At 36.2% G+C, this 23,126-nt stretch overlaps 1 protein-coding gene across 1 annotated transcript in view; it reads right to left on the bottom strand.

Annotated features, from left to right (window-relative positions):
* Positions 1-4,343: 4,343 nt before the first annotated feature.
* Positions 4,344-23,126, bottom strand: part of NHLRC2 (NHL repeat containing 2) — a 58,418-nt gene continuing 39,635 nt past the window's right edge. The window contains exons 6-11 of the mRNA XM_058544042.1: positions 22,678-22,777; positions 18,600-18,831; positions 17,901-18,023; positions 16,740-16,949; positions 15,484-15,703; positions 4,344-10,710 (exon numbers count right to left, since the gene is read on the bottom strand). Of these exons, the coding sequence (XP_058400025.1) occupies positions 10,454-10,710; positions 15,484-15,703; positions 16,740-16,949; positions 17,901-18,023; positions 18,600-18,831; positions 22,678-22,777 (1,142 nt within the window). The 3' untranslated portion in view covers positions 4,344-10,453. The remainder of the gene's footprint in view (positions 10,711-15,483; positions 15,704-16,739; positions 16,950-17,900; positions 18,024-18,599; positions 18,832-22,677; positions 22,778-23,126) is intronic.

Here is a 23,126-nt window from a genome sequence, read left to right as displayed (position 1 = left end):
TTCCATAGTGGTTGCACCAATTTACATTCCCACCAACAGTGCACAATGGTCCCCTTTTCTCCATATCCTTGCCAACACGTTTCTTTTTTTTGATAATATATGTAGTTTTTAAAAAATAATAATAGAATATTTACATTAATTCTGAAATTTATGTTTTTTTGGCTAACGTGGGCACAAGTAGATGTAAAAAAAAATCTTTTTAATGGCTGCATAACATTCCATTGTATGATGGATCATTATTAACTTAATATTCCCCTATTGATGGACATTTTGGTTTCCAGTTTTTCACTATAACAATGCTGACATGCTTTTGTGCACGTATGCAAGTATTCTAATGAACCAGCTTCTGTAAGTGCAACTACTGGGTTAAAATGTAAAATTTTGATAGATATTGCCAAATAGCCCTTGAAAGAGATGTACAATTTATATTCCTTTAAAAATTAAAAGTTACAAAAGTGCCAACTTCCACGTGCCGTCACCAAGACTTCTTAAATCTTGCCAATTTCCTGGGCAAAAAATCAAATCTATCAGCAAATCCTATGGGTTTTACCTCTAAAATGTGTCAGTTCTATCCACTTCTCCCATACTAGCCTAATTCATAATTAGCTCTTTATTGCTTGGACTAATAAAACAACAGCTTCCTAATTGCTTCCACTCTCCCTGTCCCATTCCTCATAATCCACTTTTTCACATAGCAGCTATATGATCTTTTAAAACATAAACTAGATTACATGATTCCTTGTTTAAAACTCCTCAATGGCTTCTAGTTGAACTTTTAGAAATTGAAACTCACATCACTCAAAATTTGGCTGCTATCTACCCTCTGGCGCTATCTCCATCCTCCTGGCCCCCATTCAGTGCAGCAGGTTTGTACCCACCTCATTGCCTTTTGTTTTTTAATGGAATGCAGGTGCACAAAACTGTATTATCAATAATACTTGGTTCTTACCACTCTCAATAAAAAGTCCTGAAACCACTGCCCAACACACAAGCTCGGATCTTGATGATAACTCACATCTAATGGTCACTCTCATCTCAGCTCCCTGCCTCCTCCCATCCAAGGTAACCACTGTTCTTAACGTGGTAATTATTATTTCCTTGTTTTTCTTTTTTGACATAATTTTATCTATAGGTATTCCTAAAGTATATGTAGTTATCTAAAATTCTACAGAAATGGTATCATGCTGAGTGGAGTCTTTTGGGACATTCCCCCTCTACTTCGATCTACTCTTCTGACGATGATTATTTCTAAGTTTTTGCTTTTATGACATGGCTGCCGTGAACTATCCAGAAAATGGATCTTGGAATACAGTACTCTTGTGCACATATCTAGGAGTTGGAATCGTTGGGTCCTAACACCCAAAAACAGATCTGTGCATGTATGAAGCTTTGGCATATGGCCATAGGAAGGAAGTATGTCATTTTAACGAGGAAATACCTTTCAATAAATGGAGGTGGAAAACATGTTTATGTGTAAATCAATAATGCTGGATTCTTATCTCATACATACACAAAAAATCAACTCTAGGTGGATTAAGGACTTAAATGTCAAAAAAATGGAAACAAAACCTAAAAACTTTAAAATTCTTAGTAGAAAATGAGTTATCTTTTATTGCCTGGAATAGGAAAATATTTTTTAAATGAGATACAAAAAACATTAACTTTTAAAAAGAAGATTTATTAACCTTTTCTCAACAAAAGACACCTTAAAGACAATGAAAAGGTAATTTATGTATTTGGAGAAAGTATTTACAATCACACAGTCAAGAATAGAGAGAGAATGTTTACAAGTCAGTAAGCACACAGACAACAGAAAAATGGGCAAAAGACACGAGTAGGAACTTTTTTCTACAGAAGAGGAAATACGTATGGCTAATAAAGAGAATGTTCCACTTCACTGGTGGTCACGGTGATGTACATCAACACCACAATGAGATACCATCTGACGTCTGAATGGCAAAAACTCCAGTCAGTCAGTCGGCGCTGGAGAGACTATGGACCCAGCGGCTCTCCTGTCCCCGGCCGTGAGTGTAAACTGGTAGAGCTGCTTTGGGAACAGTGGCCTACACGGTCTCTGCACTTCTTGCAGGTGAGTGTGTGATTGGCTGCTTCTCATCATTCAAGTTCAATGTGCGGCCTTGACTCTCCTATTTACCTTGTTATAGCAATGAGCCTTTTTTACTTACTCATTCTTGTATCTCAACTACAATGCAAGCTCTAGAGCATGGACCTTGTCTAATTTATCACTGGACCTAGAATACAGCATAAAAGAGGTGCTTGATAAATAGCTGAATGAATGGATTTGCAGTTCTTGATTTAGTGGGATTGAACATCTTTTCACCACTGTCTCTCTTCTATGAATTGTATGCTCCTATTCTTTGCCTATTTTCCAACTGGGACATCTTTGTCTTTTTAGTCTATAGGAGCTCCTCACATATCATATGAAGTAATTCTACGTTCACTTTATGTTTTATAAATATTTTCTTTCAGTTTTTTCATTTTAACTTTTCATTTCTGTTCTCATTTGCAATATAGATGCTTAAAATTTTTAAGTAGTCATACATACCAATCTCTCCCATTATTGCTTTTAGGTTTTAGGTCCTTCTCAGAAATGCCATCCCCAAACCCAACTATACGGATATTCTCCTTTGTTTCTTCTGGCACTTGTATTTTTTATTTTTATGTTAAGTCATTAATTCCTTTCAAATTCTGTGTATAGTATAAAGTAGAGATGTATTTTTTTTTCTTTCTAAATGCTCCCAGCACCATTTACTGAATACATCAGCTTTTGCAAACATATTAAAAAAACTCCATTGTAATTATGAGTGCATGATTTTATTTGAATTATTTGCTTGCAGTGTTTTTTTTTATTATGTTCATTTCCCCAAAAGTTTAAATAAAAAATTGTGACTCACAAATTTCTAAGCAGTAAAATTATCTCATGATATACTTAAAACAGAAAGCATATTAAAAACAGAAACATGGTTTTAGAGAGAAAATATTTAATCTATTTCGTGAAAAAAGTGTACAAAGTTTTAGAAAAGAGGCATTAGGTTTCAGTGTACAGTATAAACACATTCTTTCTATAATCACATGTATCACACTTCTTTTGAGTTGGTAATGAAGGCCACTGCAAAGTCATTCCAAACCATCTTCTGTTAACACATGCATTTGAAGAAGTCACTGAAAATAGTCTTGAAATAAATGTAGAAATACAGCGCTGTATAAAAATATATTAATCTGCCTACATGAAACACTTAAAAAATGCAGGCCAAGTAAATTTTTTTAGAAATAGACCACGTCTAGAAATATCAATATATGAACTTGTAACTTGGATTTTCACTGCATTTTTTATCTTTGGAGAAAAAAATAAACGTAATCAAACCTTTGGAATGACAGAGATGAAGTCAGCACAGCAGACCAACTCTATTGTCAGAAATAAGACCACAATTTCATCCACACAAAAGATGAGAAAGAGCTTGAGTCTCTAAAATTTGACAAATGTATGAAATATTACAATTTGAAAGTGATTATACATATATATCTCAATTACACAGCAAACTTTGATTTGTCCATAATCTACATGTAAAGTAAGGACAGCAAGGAAAATATTTCTAAACTGGCTCTCAATGCATTTTAACAGTGGGAATTTCAAACTTTTTTTTTTATTAACCTATGTAAAATATAATTACGAAGGTATACTGCAAAGTAGAGAGAAATTAATTTCAAAGTCTCATAAGATACTGTTTTCCTCTTTTAGAAACTGAGACATTAATAGGAATTCTAGAAAAAAAAATTTACCACAACTAAATTACGTTATTTGTATAACCACAGTTCTCACTGAAACTTGTACAGAAACTACTATTGTTTCTGACGAGAGGGAAGCCTAAGGAGTGGAGAGGAGTGGTAATATATTTTTTACAGGTAAATTTGGACAACGAATATCACAGTCATGCATGAACAGTACATTCCAACTCTTTACAAACAAAAAGGTGTTCACATTTTGAATAGTGCAATGAACACAACAGGTAGCCCATCCTGCACATGCTCACAGAATGAATGTATTTATGGTGGGACTAAGAATAATGACTACAATTTCTAAAAATAGAAGATAGTTATACAGCAGTCTTACATTTTCAGAAAGGAGCATCTCTATTTTTACCCTTAATTACCATAATTTATCAACTAATGTTTTGCCTTATATACATTAATAACATATATTTTTCATGAGCATAGCACATAAAGAATCATAAAAACTGCTGAAACTGGGCACATGTAAATCTGGGGGCTTTTTTCTCTACTTCTTAGAATTATGAGGGCTCACTTCATTTCAAACGTAAATACGTAACCAAGTGTATTAAAAGCAAAAGGTAATAAATCCTGTTTGTCCATCTACATAGCTTCAAATTTGCAACATTAAAAAAATCTGACAGTTTTGCTTAACTCTGCATGACTGAAAAACAGCAGGTCTCTAAGTTGCTGGTAAAGGGCAAGAATTCATACCATGCCCTGACAGTTACAAAAATGCTTTTGAGGCTATGGTTGTTCAGCGCTCCTTTGTGCTTGTTTAGTGCTTTTTAGTATATGGGAAGCATATCCGGAAATACTTGCGATTCTTTCCTTTTGGTCTTGGGCTTTCAACAGAACAAAACGTCCTTTGGTACACTTGCGAGTGACACGCCAGCGAAGAAGAGGGACACACCAAACAATGAATAAGTATAATAACTAGGCAAACATTCCACAACAAGTATCTAGGGTTTTCATTTTCCAACTCTAACCTTTGAAGATAATTAAACCAAATCAGCACGCTAAGACATGGAAGGGGTGCAGTCAGAGGAGCTGACCAGCGCTGCGTTCTGCTCCACCTTGCCCAGGCCCTCTGTGGTCAGACGGGCAGCCTGAGAGCCAGAAGCAGCTAGTCTAACCTGCCGTCTGCTATGTGAAAGGTTTGTCCGTCATGGTATATAGGCAGATTAGGCAAGTCGCTAACTTTTAATAGCATTCTTTATACTACCCTATTGCAAGGAGATGGGAAAAAAGCAAACTTAATTATTCAGGATAATATAGTGACTTATATTCGTGAGAATTCTTCATTAAAATAAACTATGTATGTGCCATAGGAGGAGAAAAAGGAGGAAATCTTAGTGATTAACAGTGAATTCTATTTCTAAAGTACGACATTATTATTACATTTTTAAGTTGATGTACATTTCCTTATGGATTTCAGGAATGAGATTTCATAACAAATTCTAATAACGTTATTTAAGTCAGCAAACTATTTAACAATGAAAAGATGTTTACATTCTTGTACCTAGATGATCATGAATCATAATCAGTAGTACATAGCATCTTACTTCACTCCTTTTAGTAGTACCTAAAGCTGGAATAATAGGCTGACCTGGTGAAAACTTTACTACAATAGAATTGCATATATTTAAGTCACTGTGGAGGGTCCACATACCTCAGTGTTATTTATAAAGCAAGTAAGCAGAGGACTTTATGTGTGTTAACAGATTGGCCAAATATTATGTCCCTAGAGCTCACTTTGGTTATTAAAACAAAATTTTCTTAAATATGAATAAGTTTTTCAGGGTCTGAGACAGTCCTGTCCCTAAGAATTCAGTTACACTTTATGACAAGGTCTTATAATTACCTTTTGAAGACCAATTAAAAATAGCATTGTTGGAACTGACACTGAAAAGCTATTTAATTCTTTAATACACCCATGTGCCAAGAAAAACTCTGGATAAAATCTGAATTTAACAAAGAATGTTACACAAAATCTTTTGGGAAACAATTATACAGACTGTTCCAAACCCTGAAGGATAAGCATGTATAATGAAAAGTCCAAAAGGCTAATGTAATTAAATGGATTTAATTTAAATTTCAAAAACAATCATCACTAGGACTTGTTTGGTTCTTTGGATTGAATAGTTACTATATATAACTATGAAAGATTTATGTTTTTAAGAAAACTGCTTTGAGGCAATGTAGCATGGTTGTGGAGCAGACTCATCCAGGCTGGGCCATTTCCTAAATGCGTGATCTTGATTACGCGTGTGTAACTGCTTATAACTGAACTTTGAGTCTCAGTTTCCTCAGCAGGGAAATAAGAAAAAATAGTACCTCCCTCATAAGGTGTGTGAGGATTAAATAGTTAATACATATAAACCACTTAGAAAAGTGCCAGGCACATAGTAAGCACTCAACAAATTTAGCTATTCTTATTACTTTATTTAAATACTGCAAAGGCTTAAAAAGCATTCAGAAAAGAGAGTAAGTCTTTTATTCTGCAGTTTGTTTTTACTCTACATCTAGGAGTAGAGCTAGGAATCAGGAGACCTGTGTTCAAATAAAAGACCCATCACTCACTATTCATCCTTCAATCATTCAACAAAATTGGCTGAGCAACTGTTTATGCCAGGCCCTGCTTAGCATCAGGCATTATTCTTGGAGCTCTGATCATTACACATGTCACCAACATTCTAAAGCTGTTTCCTCATCTGTAAAACGGACATAACATCTACTTGTCTGATTCATAAGGTTACTCTGAAGCTCATGAGGCAAAAATGCATGAAGGCACTTGGAAGATTTTGTGAAGCACCACCAGAGTATAGTATAGGAATGTGACTCAGGATGAGTATGTCTGGAGCCTCTCGAGGAAGTTTATTATTCATAGTTCCAGAAGGTCTTTTTAAAAAATTTTAATAAACCCGTAGGTATGCTTCTTTATAAATAATATCGTTTATAAAATAGTAATATGCTTTATTATGCAACTGTATTTCTCGTCTTGAATCCCAACTCTATGGACAGTATTAACATATCAAATAGTTGGTAGAGAAACAGTTTCCTTTAGAAATTGAAGTTGCAATAAACATGTCAAGCCATGTGTTTATGGTCATAAATTATCATTACTATTAACTGAGGCAATAACTAGCAGTTTCATTAATTACTAAATGCTTTACAAACACAATTTCATTGAATCCTTAAACCAACCCCATGAGGGGTACCAAGCGACTGCAGAGCCCCTGCTCTTCACCACCACACCACATTACACAATGAAAACACCAGAAGAAAAAGCCATCATCACTTCTGCCTTCACCCAATCACATACGTAAGAGAACTAGTAGATCAAAGAGCTCCAAACTACGTTCTGATGTTTGGTAATAAAACCGACTTTACAAGAGTTACTATATATATATAAGTGCTTACTATTCAGTTCATTTTAAATCTTTAAAAAACATTTCCCGTTGTGTTTTTTTTTTGGGAAAATAACACATGGCTCACTGAAAAAAAAATACAGAAAAGTAGAATTAAAATAAAAATATCCATAATTTCACCATTCAGGAAAACCACCTTTGACAGAGTCCCTCTGCATATATTTTTATGCAACTATGAATTATGGAATTTAGTTTTTGATGATTGTTCTTAAACATAAAGCCAAATGTAATGGCTACACTGAAGTCTTTTTAATTGGCAGATATAAACGAACGGTAGATTTTGTGCAAGCAGAAAATTATATTACAGAGATATATATTTTCAATATCTTCTCAAATATTCCAACTATGGAAAAACAAGCAGAGAGTAACTCAGTGTTATTAGCTCAAAAGTATATTGGCCATAAGAGAAACTTATGGGAGAAATCCTTGACTCGATCTTTGTATCTGTCTTATATATATATACACACATACATATATACATAGACACATACACTCATCCACAGATATTCAACCTTCTTTTGGCTGTTAAGATTTATAGCTTTCTGCAGGCCTGACAATACTATAACTAAATATATCATTAGAACAGTTAAGGAGAGAACTTTTAGTCATTGAACTTTGCCAAATTTTAGTCATTGAACTTTGCCAAAGCTACACTTAATGGGTGATTAAACTATAAAGTGAATAGGTTAAATATTTGCTTGAGACAGCATCTGCAAGACAAGCAAAATTCTTTTCAGGGATCATATCAATCCTGAGTATAAACTCAGAAAAAAAAAATTCTATTTGTGAAATGATACCACAAATAGTGCTGAAAAAAGCGACAAAGCAGGAGAATAATTTAGGGCCAAGATTCTAGGTATTACGTCAAAGTGTGTGTAATGCCACATTACTGGCACTTTGATTAAGGTGACTTACACTAAAACTTTACTCTTTTTAAACTATCACTGGATATAATGCTTTATGCATGAAGAAAAGCAAAAGTTAAAAATATACAGAAGTCCTTTTAGAAAACAGAAGGCAGACAAGGATAAAGTTTTTCAAAATAAACTTTCTAGTGCTTCTTCTTATGTAAGAGGTTTATGTTAGTCATAAATTCTAGGACCTATTTATATTGCTTTAGTACGATTTACAAAAAATCCTACTAATCCATGTAAATAATATTTTGAATGTAAACAATGCAATCTGGTGGCTAGGTAAGAATAAGAATGTTCAATAAAACTGTACTTTGAAAGTCAAGAAAAGTATAAGCTTAATACTAACCAAAAACTGTCCAGACAAAGGGACTATTAATAGATTATAAGAAATAACTTTGGATTTTTAATGTACATGAAAATACATACTGTGTTTGTGTATAATATTGAAAAATTAATTATCAAGTATTTCTGAATTAGCAACATATATACACTTCCTTTATGCACACTTCCTTTAGAGAGTGAAACTGTTTATGTCCTTAAATAGGAGAAGATTAAGCCAAAATATTCTCATCCTGTCCAACCGGAAATGAGAAGTATAATAATCAAATGAGATTAAAAACTGACTACAGCCTATTCTCCATAAAAGAGAATATTAATGTCATACATCCTTTTATTACAGAACAACACATTTTTTTTTGTGGGGAGAAAAGGTTTATGAGGTAATTATATATAATTTTAAACAGGATTCCTTTTAACGTGACATTTATACTTCTCTCTAAAAATAGCTTTAGCAGGTTACAAATTAAATGAAAGTCATGATCAATGCATTTCCCTACTTCAGAGACTTAGGGAACCTGAATAAAAGAAGCAAATAGTATGTTCAAAACTATATTTCAAAAAAATATCAAGAAATGGGCAGATGATGATGCTTAAAAGATTACACTTCAAATTTAGCATTGTTTTTGAAGGAGGGGAAGGCATCTTATGGTGTATCGTCTATAAATATTTATTGAATAAATATGGTTCACTTGATGTTTTTAAAACCTTGTAAGCTGATTAAATCACAAACGTTGAATCAGTTTTAGTAAAATCAAGAATAGGCTTTTAAATAGTTATAAAGAAAACTTATGATAAAAAAACTTTCAATATCTTCTAGTAGCTATTTCTTTTGGAGTTTTAAGAAACCCCCCGAAACAGTGTCATCAAGTCACTGTATATTTCAGCCTTAATATTTAAAGAGCAATATATTAGGATATACTATACATATTAATGCCATGAAAGTGCTTCACATTGAAATTTTCACTTTGAAGGCTTAAAAATGACTTTCAAAAACATCACAATAAATGATCATGATTTAAATTCTGAATATGGGAACCAAAAAAAAACCAAAACCCAACAAATCTGCATTTAATTCTTACAGGTGAAATGTAAATTTCTAAAACATACATATCCATTTACATCAGATTCAGCTGTCACAATTAATTCTTTATTGTTAAATAGTATCACAGACAGTAATGTTTCCCTCAGTCCCTTTCTCCTTGAAAGTCATAATATTTCTGGGGACTCATTCATCATCTGGTAAGACTGTGTTCATTCAGAAAAAAGTCAAAGAAGTGAGTATGTATGTCCTGAGAGACTCTAACTTTTTCTATACAGAGTTATAAGGCATTAATAATAGTATGTTAAAATAGTAAATAATTTGTAATAAAAATAGACTGAAATTCTCTTTTAAATATATCTCAACTGAGAAAATTGCAGAAGAGAACAACGAACATATTTACCACCTAGGTACTCTTTTAAACTTATACTGTGATGAAGACTTCTTTTTCTTGGCTTAAAACAGACCTTATGCCTTGAACGGCAGGTGTCCTTATACCAACATGTGGACTGGATCTTAGGTTTTGTTTAAGGTTATTGTGAAATTTACACATTCCAATGTGCTGCTCACAATTAATAAAGGTAGAAAAAGTTAGTTAAAATATTTGGTATCATTATTGTTATCAGTATTCACTGCAAATTATTTCATGATAATATTCTATACTATAGTGTGGACTTAACGTCTTGTGCCAAATAGCAGCATAGATTACAAAATCATGGTTCAAATAATGGTCAATGACTTAGCTGGTACACAGCCAGAATGAAGGAATTTGTCTATAATAAATAAATAAGGAGCATAGTTTTACTTTAATATCAGTCACTAGAACTCAGCAATGGTTTTCTTAGAATCCAGAGGCAGAAATGAAGTTTCTTTTCATAAGTTACAGCGATGGTAAGGATGGAGAACAGGTGGCTGTGGCGACTGAGTTGCTAGACTGCTTGCTAAAATACATATTTGAGCTCTACGGGAGCTATGCAACCTTGTTGTGTATCGGTTACTTGTAAAGGCTGACTGAACAAAATTCCCTTCATCATACAGGCACTGCTGTCTGCGCTACAGTAATAAAGAATCACGGTGATAGATATAACGGCTTCAAGAGATACACAATCTCCAGGAATCTGTAGTGAGATTGTTGGTTGATTGGAAATGTTCTCTATTTCTCCAAATGGTATCTGTCCTTGAAGAAGCCATTCATTGCCTAGCAAATAAAAAGGTAAATTAGTAAGACTATTAGACGGGTAGGTAATGAGACAAACGTTATGAAGACTAGATTCATTCAATTAACAGATATTTACAGAAAGCCTCTAACTGCCAGGCATTATGCTCTGTGTGAAGGACATAAATATAAATAGGATATATTAAGACCCATGAGAAGTTCCTAGTCTAATGATCTTGATATCAAATTATTAAAATTCTTCCTTTGAACACTGTAAGATAAATTATAAATTTGTGTGTATTGAAATCAACTTGAATACTGCAAATATGGTTACAGATCCCTAATCCCTGAAATTAAAAATGAAACCTATTAAGTTCTAGAAATAAACAGAGGATGCTTCAGAAAATAGATCATTTTTACCAGATAAAAGTGTTCAGGAATATAATATGAAAACCATAAAACAATCTAGGGAATACAAACGTTATGTACAACTCTGCAGTGACGTTCAAGTTAAGATAATGATGAACTTTACTGAATATCCAAAGGTAATAATCAAAAAACAACACTTTTTTAGAAACAACTAACACTGCATAATTCCAACGGCCTCAAACAACGTAAAAACTAAGAGATTTTTGTCTACCTCACTTTGATACATAAAACTCTTCCAAGACTTAAATACATAGATTATCTATATAACAAAAGTCTAATAAACCACTAAAAACCTTTAGACTGCTAGTATTAAAAATTTTTAAACGTCTTTATTCATCCAGTGCCTTCTCTCAGAAGGAACACCCGTATCATATTGAGGAAGCACATACTTACACTGACATTAGCTTTAGAAGGGGTTACATATCAAGAGCTGGCATTCAGGAAATGCAGGACATGCTTTCCTGCCATTTTAAATAGAAAACACTGAACATAATCTAATGACATATCAATGATTTGGGGCCACCTGGACAAAAAATAGACCATTATTGAGTAGTGATGAAATTCTATGTCTACTTTTTAGTTTTTCTGGCTTTTTTTTTCGACCTTAGGATGAGTCAACAGACTCAGGCAGCTGCTTCTGCTGGTCCTCTCCACTTCTCCTTTAGTTTACTGCTTCTAATATTCTGTTGGTTGAAAAATGAAATTTGAGAAAAATATGTCAAATAAGAGGAAGGAGAAGGTGAAGGTGAGAATCTAGAGTTAAGTACAGAGCTTTTATGTAGGAGGTTTACACAGTTCTTTAAAAATTCTCTTTAAAATTCTTTGGACTTCTTTGCTTATTTCTGCACTGAGGAGGATGTTTTATTTTATTTAATGTTTGATCTTGCTAAATAGAAGATTAGTGGGGAACTGCTTATATTTTAAATCAAATCAGGAAAATAATAAATTGTGCTATTTTAATGTCCAATTCTAGAAATAAAACAAAGAAAATGTTTCTTTAGATATTTTTCAGATACATCATAGGTGGAATTTGTGAATTTATAATATGCTAGTGGTGCTTTTATGTTGCCTTTTTTTTGGCTTAACACCTTCACATATGCTGACAACTTTAAGATTATATAGATCAAAATGTAGTTAAAAATAAGTGTTTCTGTCTCTAAATAACTGGCCAAGAAGAAAAAATGTCATTTAATCATAGGTGTACAAATGTACCCTAAAAAAATAAATAATTTTCAAAAACCTTAAATTATTAGGATTCTTGCCTGAAAGCTTATTTGCCTCTATACAGTAAAAATGGAGTCAATACCTCAGACAAGTGATAAAAGAGCTAAGAATTTTTCCTGTAGACTACTTCACTTTTCCTTTAATACTATCTATATTTTGTATTCTAATGACTCAATATCAATTAATTTGCATTTGACAGTTAAACATGTTAATCTGTCAATATCCTATTTTAAAAATCAATACACTGCTCTTTAATTTCATACATAGAAATTCAATTAACAGTGATCTCCAATCGATGCAATGCTTTCAGACTAACGGATGTAGACAGAATAGTTAAACTGGCAGTCGAGGACTTGCTCTGAACCTACAGAGGACTGAGGAATGGCTGGGATTTGGGCACTCTCCTGTCCACAAAGCTAGCTGTGCACATCCTCCTGGTACTGCACGGCTCAGCCCTCTCCCTTGTGGGGAGTAGGGGGGGGTTGTTTCCCCACAGGCTCAGTCAATCACTCCACAGCCAGCCCCCCAAACTCTAACCCAGAAGCCTCCTCCTGACTAGTCTACCAAGATCTCTCTGCTCTCTGGGTGCGGATACCAAGTGGGTAGTTGCAGGACAGTAGCTGCTGCCCTGAGAATGTACCAAGGGAAGAAGGCATAAAGCTGGGATTTGGGTAACGTACAAAAGAAAAGTGTGTGAGAGGGCATGAGGGAGGAGGAGTCGGGCAGGAAATGAAAAACTGAGGGAGAACATGTGAAAGAGCGTGGGAGACTATGACAGAGGAAGATCAGTAGAGAAGGGAAGTCAGAATTTAGTCCTGGACCACTAACATTTTACTCTAAAATGTTGTCCATTCTGCTAGAGATGTTGGAAAGCACTGCTATGAGGCAAGTGGTATACTGAATCCTTATAAATTAATAAGTTCACACTATGATTCAAACACACATTCAAATCTCTACATAACTTATAGTAACTCAATACTTTTGACAATAGACTCAAACAGGGAGTGTTCTTAAAAGATCACAAATCAGTGAGAGAAGACAAAGGCTCTGCCTGGAGACTGATCACATTATAATTCATTTGTATTCAATTACACATCTTCCAACAATGTTTTCTTCTTCCACCTGAATGGCATAATTTTAAGATATGGCTTTGGCATCCATTTTCTTGTAGTAAGCAAGTAATGGGGCTCAAATTCTACTTCTGGCATCTCGAAAGAAGAAACTGCAGCTTCAGGCTTAATAAGTGGTAAATCAAGCCCTAATGATACTACTGCACTCAAACGAGCAGCAACTACACGAAAGCTCTAAAGCATTTCATAGACACTATCTGGACAAGTAAACGATAATAATAAATAAAACCACCAAAGAACTGAGTTAGAGAGAGCCTATGTCAAGCAAGTTACCTCAGGTAAAAGAAAGCATATGCTTTTAATAGAATATCATACTCAAGGGGAAAATCAATTTAATTCTTTAGAATCTGTGAGATTTATATCACTGTATTGTGGGAAGGTATAGTAGTAAACACAATTAATACAAGATCTGGACCCCCAGACACCTCAGCTGATGGATCATTACCTGGCATTGTAGCAGACCTGCTGATTAACGCAACTCAGTCCATACTCTACCCACACAGACTGCACCCTTGTGGCTAAACTGGGCTGAAGAAAAACTGCCTCCACGTGGACTCGCCTGACTTTCAGCTGGTGATAGCTAGCCTCAAGGGCAGCCTGCAGGCTGTTCAGCAATCACACTTTATTTTCCTCGTGTAGTCACGCTCCTACCCTCCTGGATGACCCTCTGTTCTCTTCAAACGTCCAAAACCTTCTCCCCTCACAGCTGATGGCCATGCTTCCCAATGTAGTAAGAAAACAGAAGCATCCAGAAAAGAGCTTCCACAGCACTTACCTCCACAGCCTGCCCATCTAGACTTCTGGGTCACACACTGGGCCTTCTCTCCTTACTGTGGAAATGTCCACATTCCTGGCACAGGCCAGCCTTCCACTTATGTACTAGAGCCCATCCCCTCATATCCTAAGGGATACCCACCCCCGCCACATATCATCTGTTCTTTTCTCTCTTGGATCTTTGCCCTCAATATAACAAACATGCTGTTCTCTTAACTCCATTTTCCCCTTCTAGCAATAGCTCTATTTTCTCTTATCTTTTTAGCTAAACTCCTGAAAGAGCTGTCTATATTTGCTTTCTCCAGTTCCTCTCCTTCTATTCTTGTTTAACCTGCTCTAATCAGCCGTCTCCTCCATCACTCTGAAACGGCTCTGGTCAAGGACATCAACTCTATAACATTAAATTCTCATTCCTTAGCTATCAATAGCACTTGACACAGCTGATCACTCTCTCCTCCTTAAAACTTGTGGCCCCGGGGAACCACCCTCTCTTGGTTTTGCTCCTACTTGCTTATTCACTCTTCTGTCTTCTTGGCTGGTTCCTCCTCCTCTCCTTGATCTCTTGATGTTGGAGTGCTCTAGAACAGTGCCACTCAAAGTATAGTCCGTGGACTGGTGCTGGTCCACAACCCACGATGAGGTAAGTACCGAAATCGACAGCAAGGTTTAGAAACTTTTATAACATCCAAATGTGTAATTGGTGGCTTGCATTTTTTATGTATTTTTTAAAAAATTAATGTCATTTTTAGGGCTAATACCCTTAGAGCTAGTTTGAGATGGAGCAGCACAATGGAAAAGACACTAGACTAAGAACTAGCAGAACTGGGGTCAAACTCCAGTTTGACCTAACCTAATTCAATATATACCCTTGAGCAAAAAACTTTATCTTTTTGAGCCATTAGTCTCCTCACTTATAAAAGAAGAGGTTTTTATAGATAGTGTCGTTCAGCTCTAACCTATCATTCTGAGACTATGGCAGTCTGCCTTATGCGATGGACTTGCCTAATAGAAAATAGGGCAATTATGATCGAGTAACTTTGGGTGAACTACACTGTTCTTTGATAAAAGAGAGGAAAGGATCTCAAAGACTAAAGAAAACTGTTAAAGTGGTGTTAGATCTGCATCTATTTTTTCACAGGACCTCCCTCAAATCCTGCCCAACTACAGAGTGAAAATTTCACACAACAAATGAGAAAAATTACTAGGTTAAACATCAAGAATTTATGGAATATTTGCATTTGCAAGATTATTCTCATACCTTCAGCTGTGAGAAACCAGCAACTGGGTACTCCTTCAGTTAGTTTTGCTCCTGATGGGAGGTCTAATCTTAGCTTGAACTGAAGAGTCTGTCCTGGAGATGCAGCCACTGGGGAGAGTTGAACGTGTGGAGCAGATTTAGGTAGTCTGGGTAATGTCTTCTGTTTATCTTCTAGGAATGGACCATCTACCACAGCATTTTCAGATCTGAAGACTGGGAGCTAGGAAATAAGAAAATCTGTTTATTAAAGCACATGTACTTCACAGTAATTACAGAGTAAGAAAGCTTATTTCAGACTTCAGAAGAAAAATGAGGTTCTATGTCAATGAAACAATTGCCATCTAGTCTGAATCAGAATGTATTTACTTAGATGTCCTCATAATTATTTTGTAGGTTCAGAAAAATATTTCATCCTGGCAAAGACAGTACCAACACTTAGGAATGAAAAAGAATTAATTGTCCAATGTTTATGGATGGCAGGAAATTAAAGTAAAACTTTACCAATTTAAATGTAGTGGATATAATACACATCCTCTTATAATTTTCACTGCCAACTATAAGAAGATGTCATTCATCTTATATCAGAGATCTATGTCAAGAGAAATGACATTAACGTCACGATGGCAATCTGTGTTTTTCTTTTAAAAACATATCATGGAAATTCCTAGAATTTTAGAAAAACAACTCTTGCATTTTTTTCAGGCAAGTGTGATACATCAAGGGTTAGCTTGAAAGTTTTATTAGAGACCATGTCCATATCTTTAAAAATTGATTAGAATTTATTTAAGTTTCTTCTAATCTTATTTCCCATGTCTTGAGAAATGTGGCTTCCAGAGATTCCTTTTGAAAATTATTTGGTAATAGATTCACTATAGGAAACAAAGATTACACACTAATCTAAGGATTATTAAAAAAAAAATAATAAGACTAAATAATCCAACCCACAAGATGTGTGTGTAATGTGTGTCACTGTGTCTACACATGTAAAAACAGATCTGACTCCTCTTCTTTTTTTCTTTTCCAAAAGTTTGTTAAATTCTATCCAACTTCCAGTATCTTTCTCAAACACTCTTGGCACAAATGGAATTTTTATTTTAAAAATAACAGGATACCCTTGAAATAGGCACTCACTTACTCCTCCACCTCCCCGCTTCGCTTTCACCACGAGAGATGGCCTAGCCATCTGTCAGCGCTGCGAGGATCTCAGTCTCTTTCTTAAAATGATACCCTTTAACTTATACCTCACGATTACTCACCACAGAAATAATTTTTGTTTCTAAATCCATCACTTTAATTTGATGATTATTGGTGTCTGCTACGTATAATAACTGACCATTCTCTCCAACACACAGGCCTCCTGGTTCATTAAAAGCTGACTCAGTAAAACTGGAACTGATAACATTACTTGCATCTCCAGTTCCAGCTAATGTTGTACAGTTTTTTGTTTTTGGATCCACAACTTTAATCTAAAAAGAAAGAGTAAGAAATTATATTTTTGACGCTCAATCTCATGTTTATGGTATGGAGAAGTGTAGTATCAAGCAAGCCAGAGAATTTCCCACTGCTATTAGTATTCTTAATAAATCTCAGAAAAAGAATCGGCATTTCCATCTTTTCTTAAGAAGCCAAACATTCAAATTACTGTCTAAGGGGAGATATTCCATTCTGAGAGCTAAAAACTATGTAAAATCCTCAACTGCACCTTGTCTTCTAGAAGCAGTTTTTTTTTTTTGTGGTGAGGTGATCAGCCCCTAGAAGCAGTTTTTGATGACATTATCTATGGAATTAAAAAAATTTTTTACATGTTATTCTTTTTCCTAACAATGGGACACAGCTGAACTGACTTTCCTCTTATGAGCATCTAACTCTGGCTGAGGATTCGCTACTTAAACTTAATGATTCCCGTTGTGTCTCAATTCTATTAAATTTATAGTCCCTCATCACAAAATATTAATATTTATTTTCCATTATTTATAAAAAGGAAAATGCAATAAAAACAGGTGAACAGTCAATACAATAGAGACAAAAATGGAAATGCTATTGAAAACAGAATTATTTCCTAATAGGCATGGCAAGAGCTCGAAAATGCTCATTTGTTAGTTGACATATTACTTTCCTTGCTACCTGCCTCCTCCTTTACTCAATGTGTTACTAAGCAGCTTTGATGGGTTGCAATTCACAGTTTTTGGCTAGCCATTGGGAATTTATTTAGTCCTTTCCCCAGCTCAGAGTACCATCATTTCCTCTTTGCAAAGAAAGGACTAAGAAAAGAACAGAAAAGGCTTATATATAGCTGTCAAAGACTGTTATTTCTCTCCATATCTTAGAGTGGCAGCTGCAGGAGGCTCACAGATCTTTCAGCATTTTAAATACGACAAACGAAAAGCAGGGGACTATATAATTTTGTCAAGACTCACCTTGTGATTATAAGAGTCTGCCACGTACAGTAAATTCCTTTTCTTGTCCCAAGTTACTCCAAGTGGGTGCTGAAGCTTTGCATTGATTCCTACTCCATCAACGTCACCAAAAGCAAATAAGTTCTTTTATTTTTTTTCAAAGGAAAGAAATAGCATGTGTTAAAATTTTTACAGTGCTTTGTTAGGGTATAAAGTGAAAATTAAGATGGCTGTATATGCTACTTAAGTCAAAGGGGGAAAAGGTCTGATTTCAGATAAATAAGGCTGGGCATTTGATTCAGACTAGATAAAAATGATAGAATTTTAAACCTGTATTGATTTGTGGTGCTTAGTAGTTTTATTTACAATAATCACACATCTGTTCAGGAACAGGTCAAGTCTACTAATCTGGTGCTCTTTCCACCCTACTGCCAAATATCTAATTTACATCTCTTCATCCCTCAGTAATCAATATTTTACCCTTCCTCTCTCCCTGATGCCTTGACATTTATATATAATCAGGTAGAGTCAGTTTACTTTTCTTAGACGGTTTTGTTACTTGTGTTTCTTTATATTCACATTTCCTTTGGTTTGGCTTCCATTTTAACTTATGGACAGCCCAAGACCTCACTCCCTCCTAAATTTTATTAACTTTTCACAATTCAGAAAATTGCAAGCTTGGTGTGTCTGGGCGCACCGTGCGAAAGTGATTTTCATTACCATGGGATCTCTCTCTCCTCCTACGAGGTGCTTCACGGCGCCATCCTTCAGGGATACGGTTCTCACCGTACTGCTCTCACTGTCTGCTACAAACAGGCAGCTCCAGGGATCTTCCGAGGCCAGAGAAAGACCTGAAGGTTGGGCAAAACCTGCCTTGTGAGGATATGCATTATTTCGATTCTCTTCATTTCCACTTCCAGCAAACCGAAGGCAGGTTCCTTTTTTTAACTCACTAGAAAGACAAGTTCACAGGCAAAGTCAACACTGTTATATTATGCCCAATTTAGTTACTAAACAAATGAATGTAAATGATGAAATCAGTGGTGATAAGCATTGTAAACAAAAAAATCTAGTGATCTGGGCCTGGTTAAATTGTGCAAGTCAGCTTTCACTGTAGTTTTTCTAATCATTAACTTATTTATCCACTGTGTAGAGACCTTTCTACTGTTTTTTTTTTTTTGAGGAAGATCAGCCCTAAGCTAACATCCATTGCCAATCCTCCTCTTTTTGCCAAGGAAGATTGGCCCTGGGCTAACATCCATGCCCATCTTCCTCTACTTTACATGGGACGCCGCCACAGCATGGTTTGACAGGCAGTGTGTCGGTATGCGCCCAGGATCCGATCCTGTGAACCCCGGGCCGCCGAAGCAGAACACGCGTGCTTAACCGCTGCGCCACCAAGCTGGCCCCCTTCCTACTGTCTTTTTTGACATACACAAAACTGAAACTATTCTCAACAGCCAGACAGAAAATCCCTGACAAGGCTAAAATTATAAAAATAATGATCCTATCATTGATGGGATAGTTTTTTTTCCTCCAAATGGTCAGACAGGTATAGCTGAATCCCACCTTAACTTCTTCATCTCTTCTTAGCTTCATGCAATATTAGGTTCTGAAAGGGAATTAAAAAGATTGCCTAGCTCTTGATGGTTTAAAGCTTAAATTTTCATTAAAAATGTTTTGTTTTCTTGTATATAAGGAGAGACTAGCAAAAGGAATTAAAAGAATCATTTTTGAGGGCCGGCCCCGTGGCTTAGCGGTTAAGTGCGTGCGCTCCACTACTGGCGGCCCGGGTTCGGATCCCGAGCGCGCACTGACGCACCGCTTCTCCGGCCATGCTGAGGCCACGTCTCACATACAGCAACTAGAAGGATGTGAAACTATGACATACAGCTATCTACTGGGGCTTTGGGGGGAAAAAGGAGGAGGATTGGCAATAGATGTTAGCTCAGAGCTGGTCTTCCTCAGCAAAAAGAGGAGGATTAGCACCAATGTTAGTCAGGGCTGATCTTCCTCACAAAAAAAAAAAAAAATCATTTTTGAAAGATAGCCAGGTCAAGCATTACCCATTTTAAGAAACTAATACAGGATGATTACGCTGCTTCAACTGAAAAATTGTACAAAACAACTTCTTATACACACTAGGGAAATTTCTATTTAAAGGACTATTGCAGTGACTCCTTCTGCAATCCAGAGAAAGTTTTACACTTTGGTTTCTAAGTCTATGCCAGAGGGATTGTAAGGAAGACATGGTGGTGTCTTGTGTTGAGGGAAGGGAAGAAGCTGACTTAGGGTGCAATACAGTGAAAGACTATACGTATATCATTTCCAAATACGGCACAACAGGCAAAAGTCTAAAATGACCATTAATCACTTATTGTTTGATATGTTCCCAACACTAAGTTAGGTAGGGAGCAGGGGATGGGGGCAAAGGGATACAGAATGTACAAACTATGGCCACTTATTCAAGGAACCTATCTAGTCAGAGAAATACATGTAATAACTAACATGCCAAATAAATAAATTAAAAGGTAATTACTACAAGGAGTCTTCACAATTTAAAAAAGGGGTCCCCTTAATTAAATAAAAGGTAGTAAGAGTGGGGAGAAAGAGTAACTTCTAAAATGTTAGGAGTCATTACCACTTGAAGATCAGTAACAAACAAAGATAAGTCATCCTTAAAATTATGATACAGGTGAGTGTGATCTGAGTGGACATTTTTCTATTATGAACGAGAGTGATAACTCTACTTATTTGGAAATTGAGGCCACTCTTGACCATCTAGGTCCAAAACAGCCATCACTTAGAACAGCGTATTCTGGCCATTTCTGTTACTTCTGGCTGCTGTTTATAATTATGCCTCACATAAAATGTTGTTGGTCACCTCACTGTTCAGGCTACTGTCATCTCTTGCCTGGATAACAGCAATAGCTCCCTTACTGGTATCTCCATCTCTAGTATTGTCCCACTCCAAACGCCGCCAGTCTTCTTTCAACAACACAAGTCTAACCATGTCACTTCCAGCTTAAAACTTTCTATAAAGGCACTCAGAATAACGTTTAAATCTCCTAAAAGGACTCACAAGGCACTTTGTGATCTAGCTTCTACTGACATCACTAGTGTCATTTCTTGCCTGGAAAACCTCCACACTCCCCGTCTAACTCCTACTCCTCTACCAGGTGTTAGTTTAGTAGCTTCTTCCAGGAAGCCTTCCTTGATACCTCAAATCTTATTGATACCAGCGTTTCTCTTATTTAGGTAAGGGACAATTTCCATTTAAAGGACTACTTGCAGTGATTCCTTTTATACAGAGCACCTATACTTCCCAACTATTTTTTGTTTGCTATCTGATTCTTCCTTTGTAAAAGCCCACTGAGGGCAGCAACCACATATTTTCATTTTATTCTTAATAAAGCAAACATATTTCATCCCTATTATCTAGCATACTGCCTAGCATAAAGTATGTCTAATAAATATTTGTTAGATGAATGATTAAATGTTACAAAACATCATACAAAGGAACACACACACATACTCTATTTTGAATATCCGACATTTTTGATTATCTACTATGCAACTGCTCCTTTCTACTAGTAAAGGTAACCGAGATGACCAGTACTTACTTTCTATGGTGATCTGACATCTTTGTGGTCTACGACTTACATTCATCTAGTTATTCTGCACACCCTTCCTGAGTTCCTATTATGTACCAGACACTGTGTTAGGTAGAGAGGACAAAACAATGAATGAGAAAGGGCCCTTTCCTTCAAGAGGCGGTCTAGTAGGGGGAGACAGTTACGTAAACAAATAAGTGCAACTGAAAACAGAGCGAGAGAATGGGTGAGAGGGAGAGAAAGAAAAAGAGAGAAGGAAGAAGGGAGGGAGGGAAGGAGGGGGACAGAGAACAGACTTCTCAGTGCAGTGATGTAACTATGCAGGGAGCACAGTCAGGTCACAGAGAAGAGTATGATGAGCTCTACCTGGGGTGTGAGGGAGAAGAGAAAGGCTCTGTAGAAAAGATGGAAGACACTTTGTAGAGACCCTACTTTTTCATCTTTATATCCCTGACAGTGGCAGCAAAGCTACCTACAGTTAGTGTATATGCCAGGCACTAGGCTAGCTCTTCACACATATTATTAATTCTCCAAACAAGTCTATCAGGTAGATAGAAAAAGGGAAACTGAGGCTTAGAAAGTTAAAGTGGTTCTCCTAAGCTCACACAGAAAATAAGTAGCAAAACCAGGATTCAAACTCAGGCCTGAGTACAAAACCTGAGCTACTAACCACCCTGCTATGCAGTACTCAAATATTTGAATTAATGATCGGGGATATGTGAACTACCTGTTAAAAGATAAGTGTCCACAAAATACTTCCGGTTCTCTTTCTGGACGCTTGGTGGGACTGCTCTTCCTAGGTTCCTTGAAGTCAGGTGTGGCCATGAGACTCACTTTGGCTCATGAAATTTAAGTAGAAGTGATGTGTCACTTCTGAGCAGAAGCTTTAAGAGCCAGTGAGCGACTCACCACCTTTCTCTCTCTTCCAGGATGACTGGCAAAGCTCCAGATGGTGCCTGCTGCAGCAGCCTGTGGGGCAGAGAAGTGCTCCCCAGCAAACCTATGTGAGTCAGCAGGACACACACCTTGTCTTAAGCCACCAAGAATCCGGGTCGTCTGTTATGGTAGTACAGCCCAGTGTATCTTGACTAGTACAGTGGTGTTGCAAGGATGGAGACTTTGAGAAAGGGAATTCTGTGACTCCAAGTTGTGCAGTTTGCCCAAAGGGAGATGCTGCCACTTACTTTTTCTTTGGTAGTCTGCCAGAGTCCAACAGGAGTGCCCATATCTGATGAGTCCCTGCCATGGCTATCCACAGAACGTCATCTCGTTGGACCTCTGAACCTTTATAAAAAAATAAATAGTAATTATTATATATACATTATAAATATTTGTAATGTTTTAAGTTGTTTTTGAAAATTTTCCATTTTTCTTATGCAAGTCCTTTAGACTTATAAATTTACCTGTAATGATTTCACAGAAATCCAAAGTCCAAAGTATTCTTAATAACAATATGTCCCACTACATCTCTGGACACAATGTTTTTAAACATTTGATTTTTTATTTTATGTGACAGAAGAAATGGGTTGACATAGATTCTCCAAAGGAACTGTGCCAGTCAAATACCTAGCACTAGGTGCCAGCCTAGTGGCACAGTGGTTAAGTTCGTGTGCTCCACTTCTGTGGCCCAGGG

The sequence above is a fragment of the Diceros bicornis genome, chromosome 6 (assembly GCF_020826845.1).
Source record: "Diceros bicornis minor isolate mBicDic1 chromosome 6, mDicBic1.mat.cur, whole genome shotgun sequence".
Lineage (NCBI taxonomy): Eukaryota > Metazoa > Chordata > Mammalia > Perissodactyla > Rhinocerotidae > Diceros > Diceros bicornis.
This window is presented reverse-complemented; position numbering and strand designations above follow the sequence as displayed.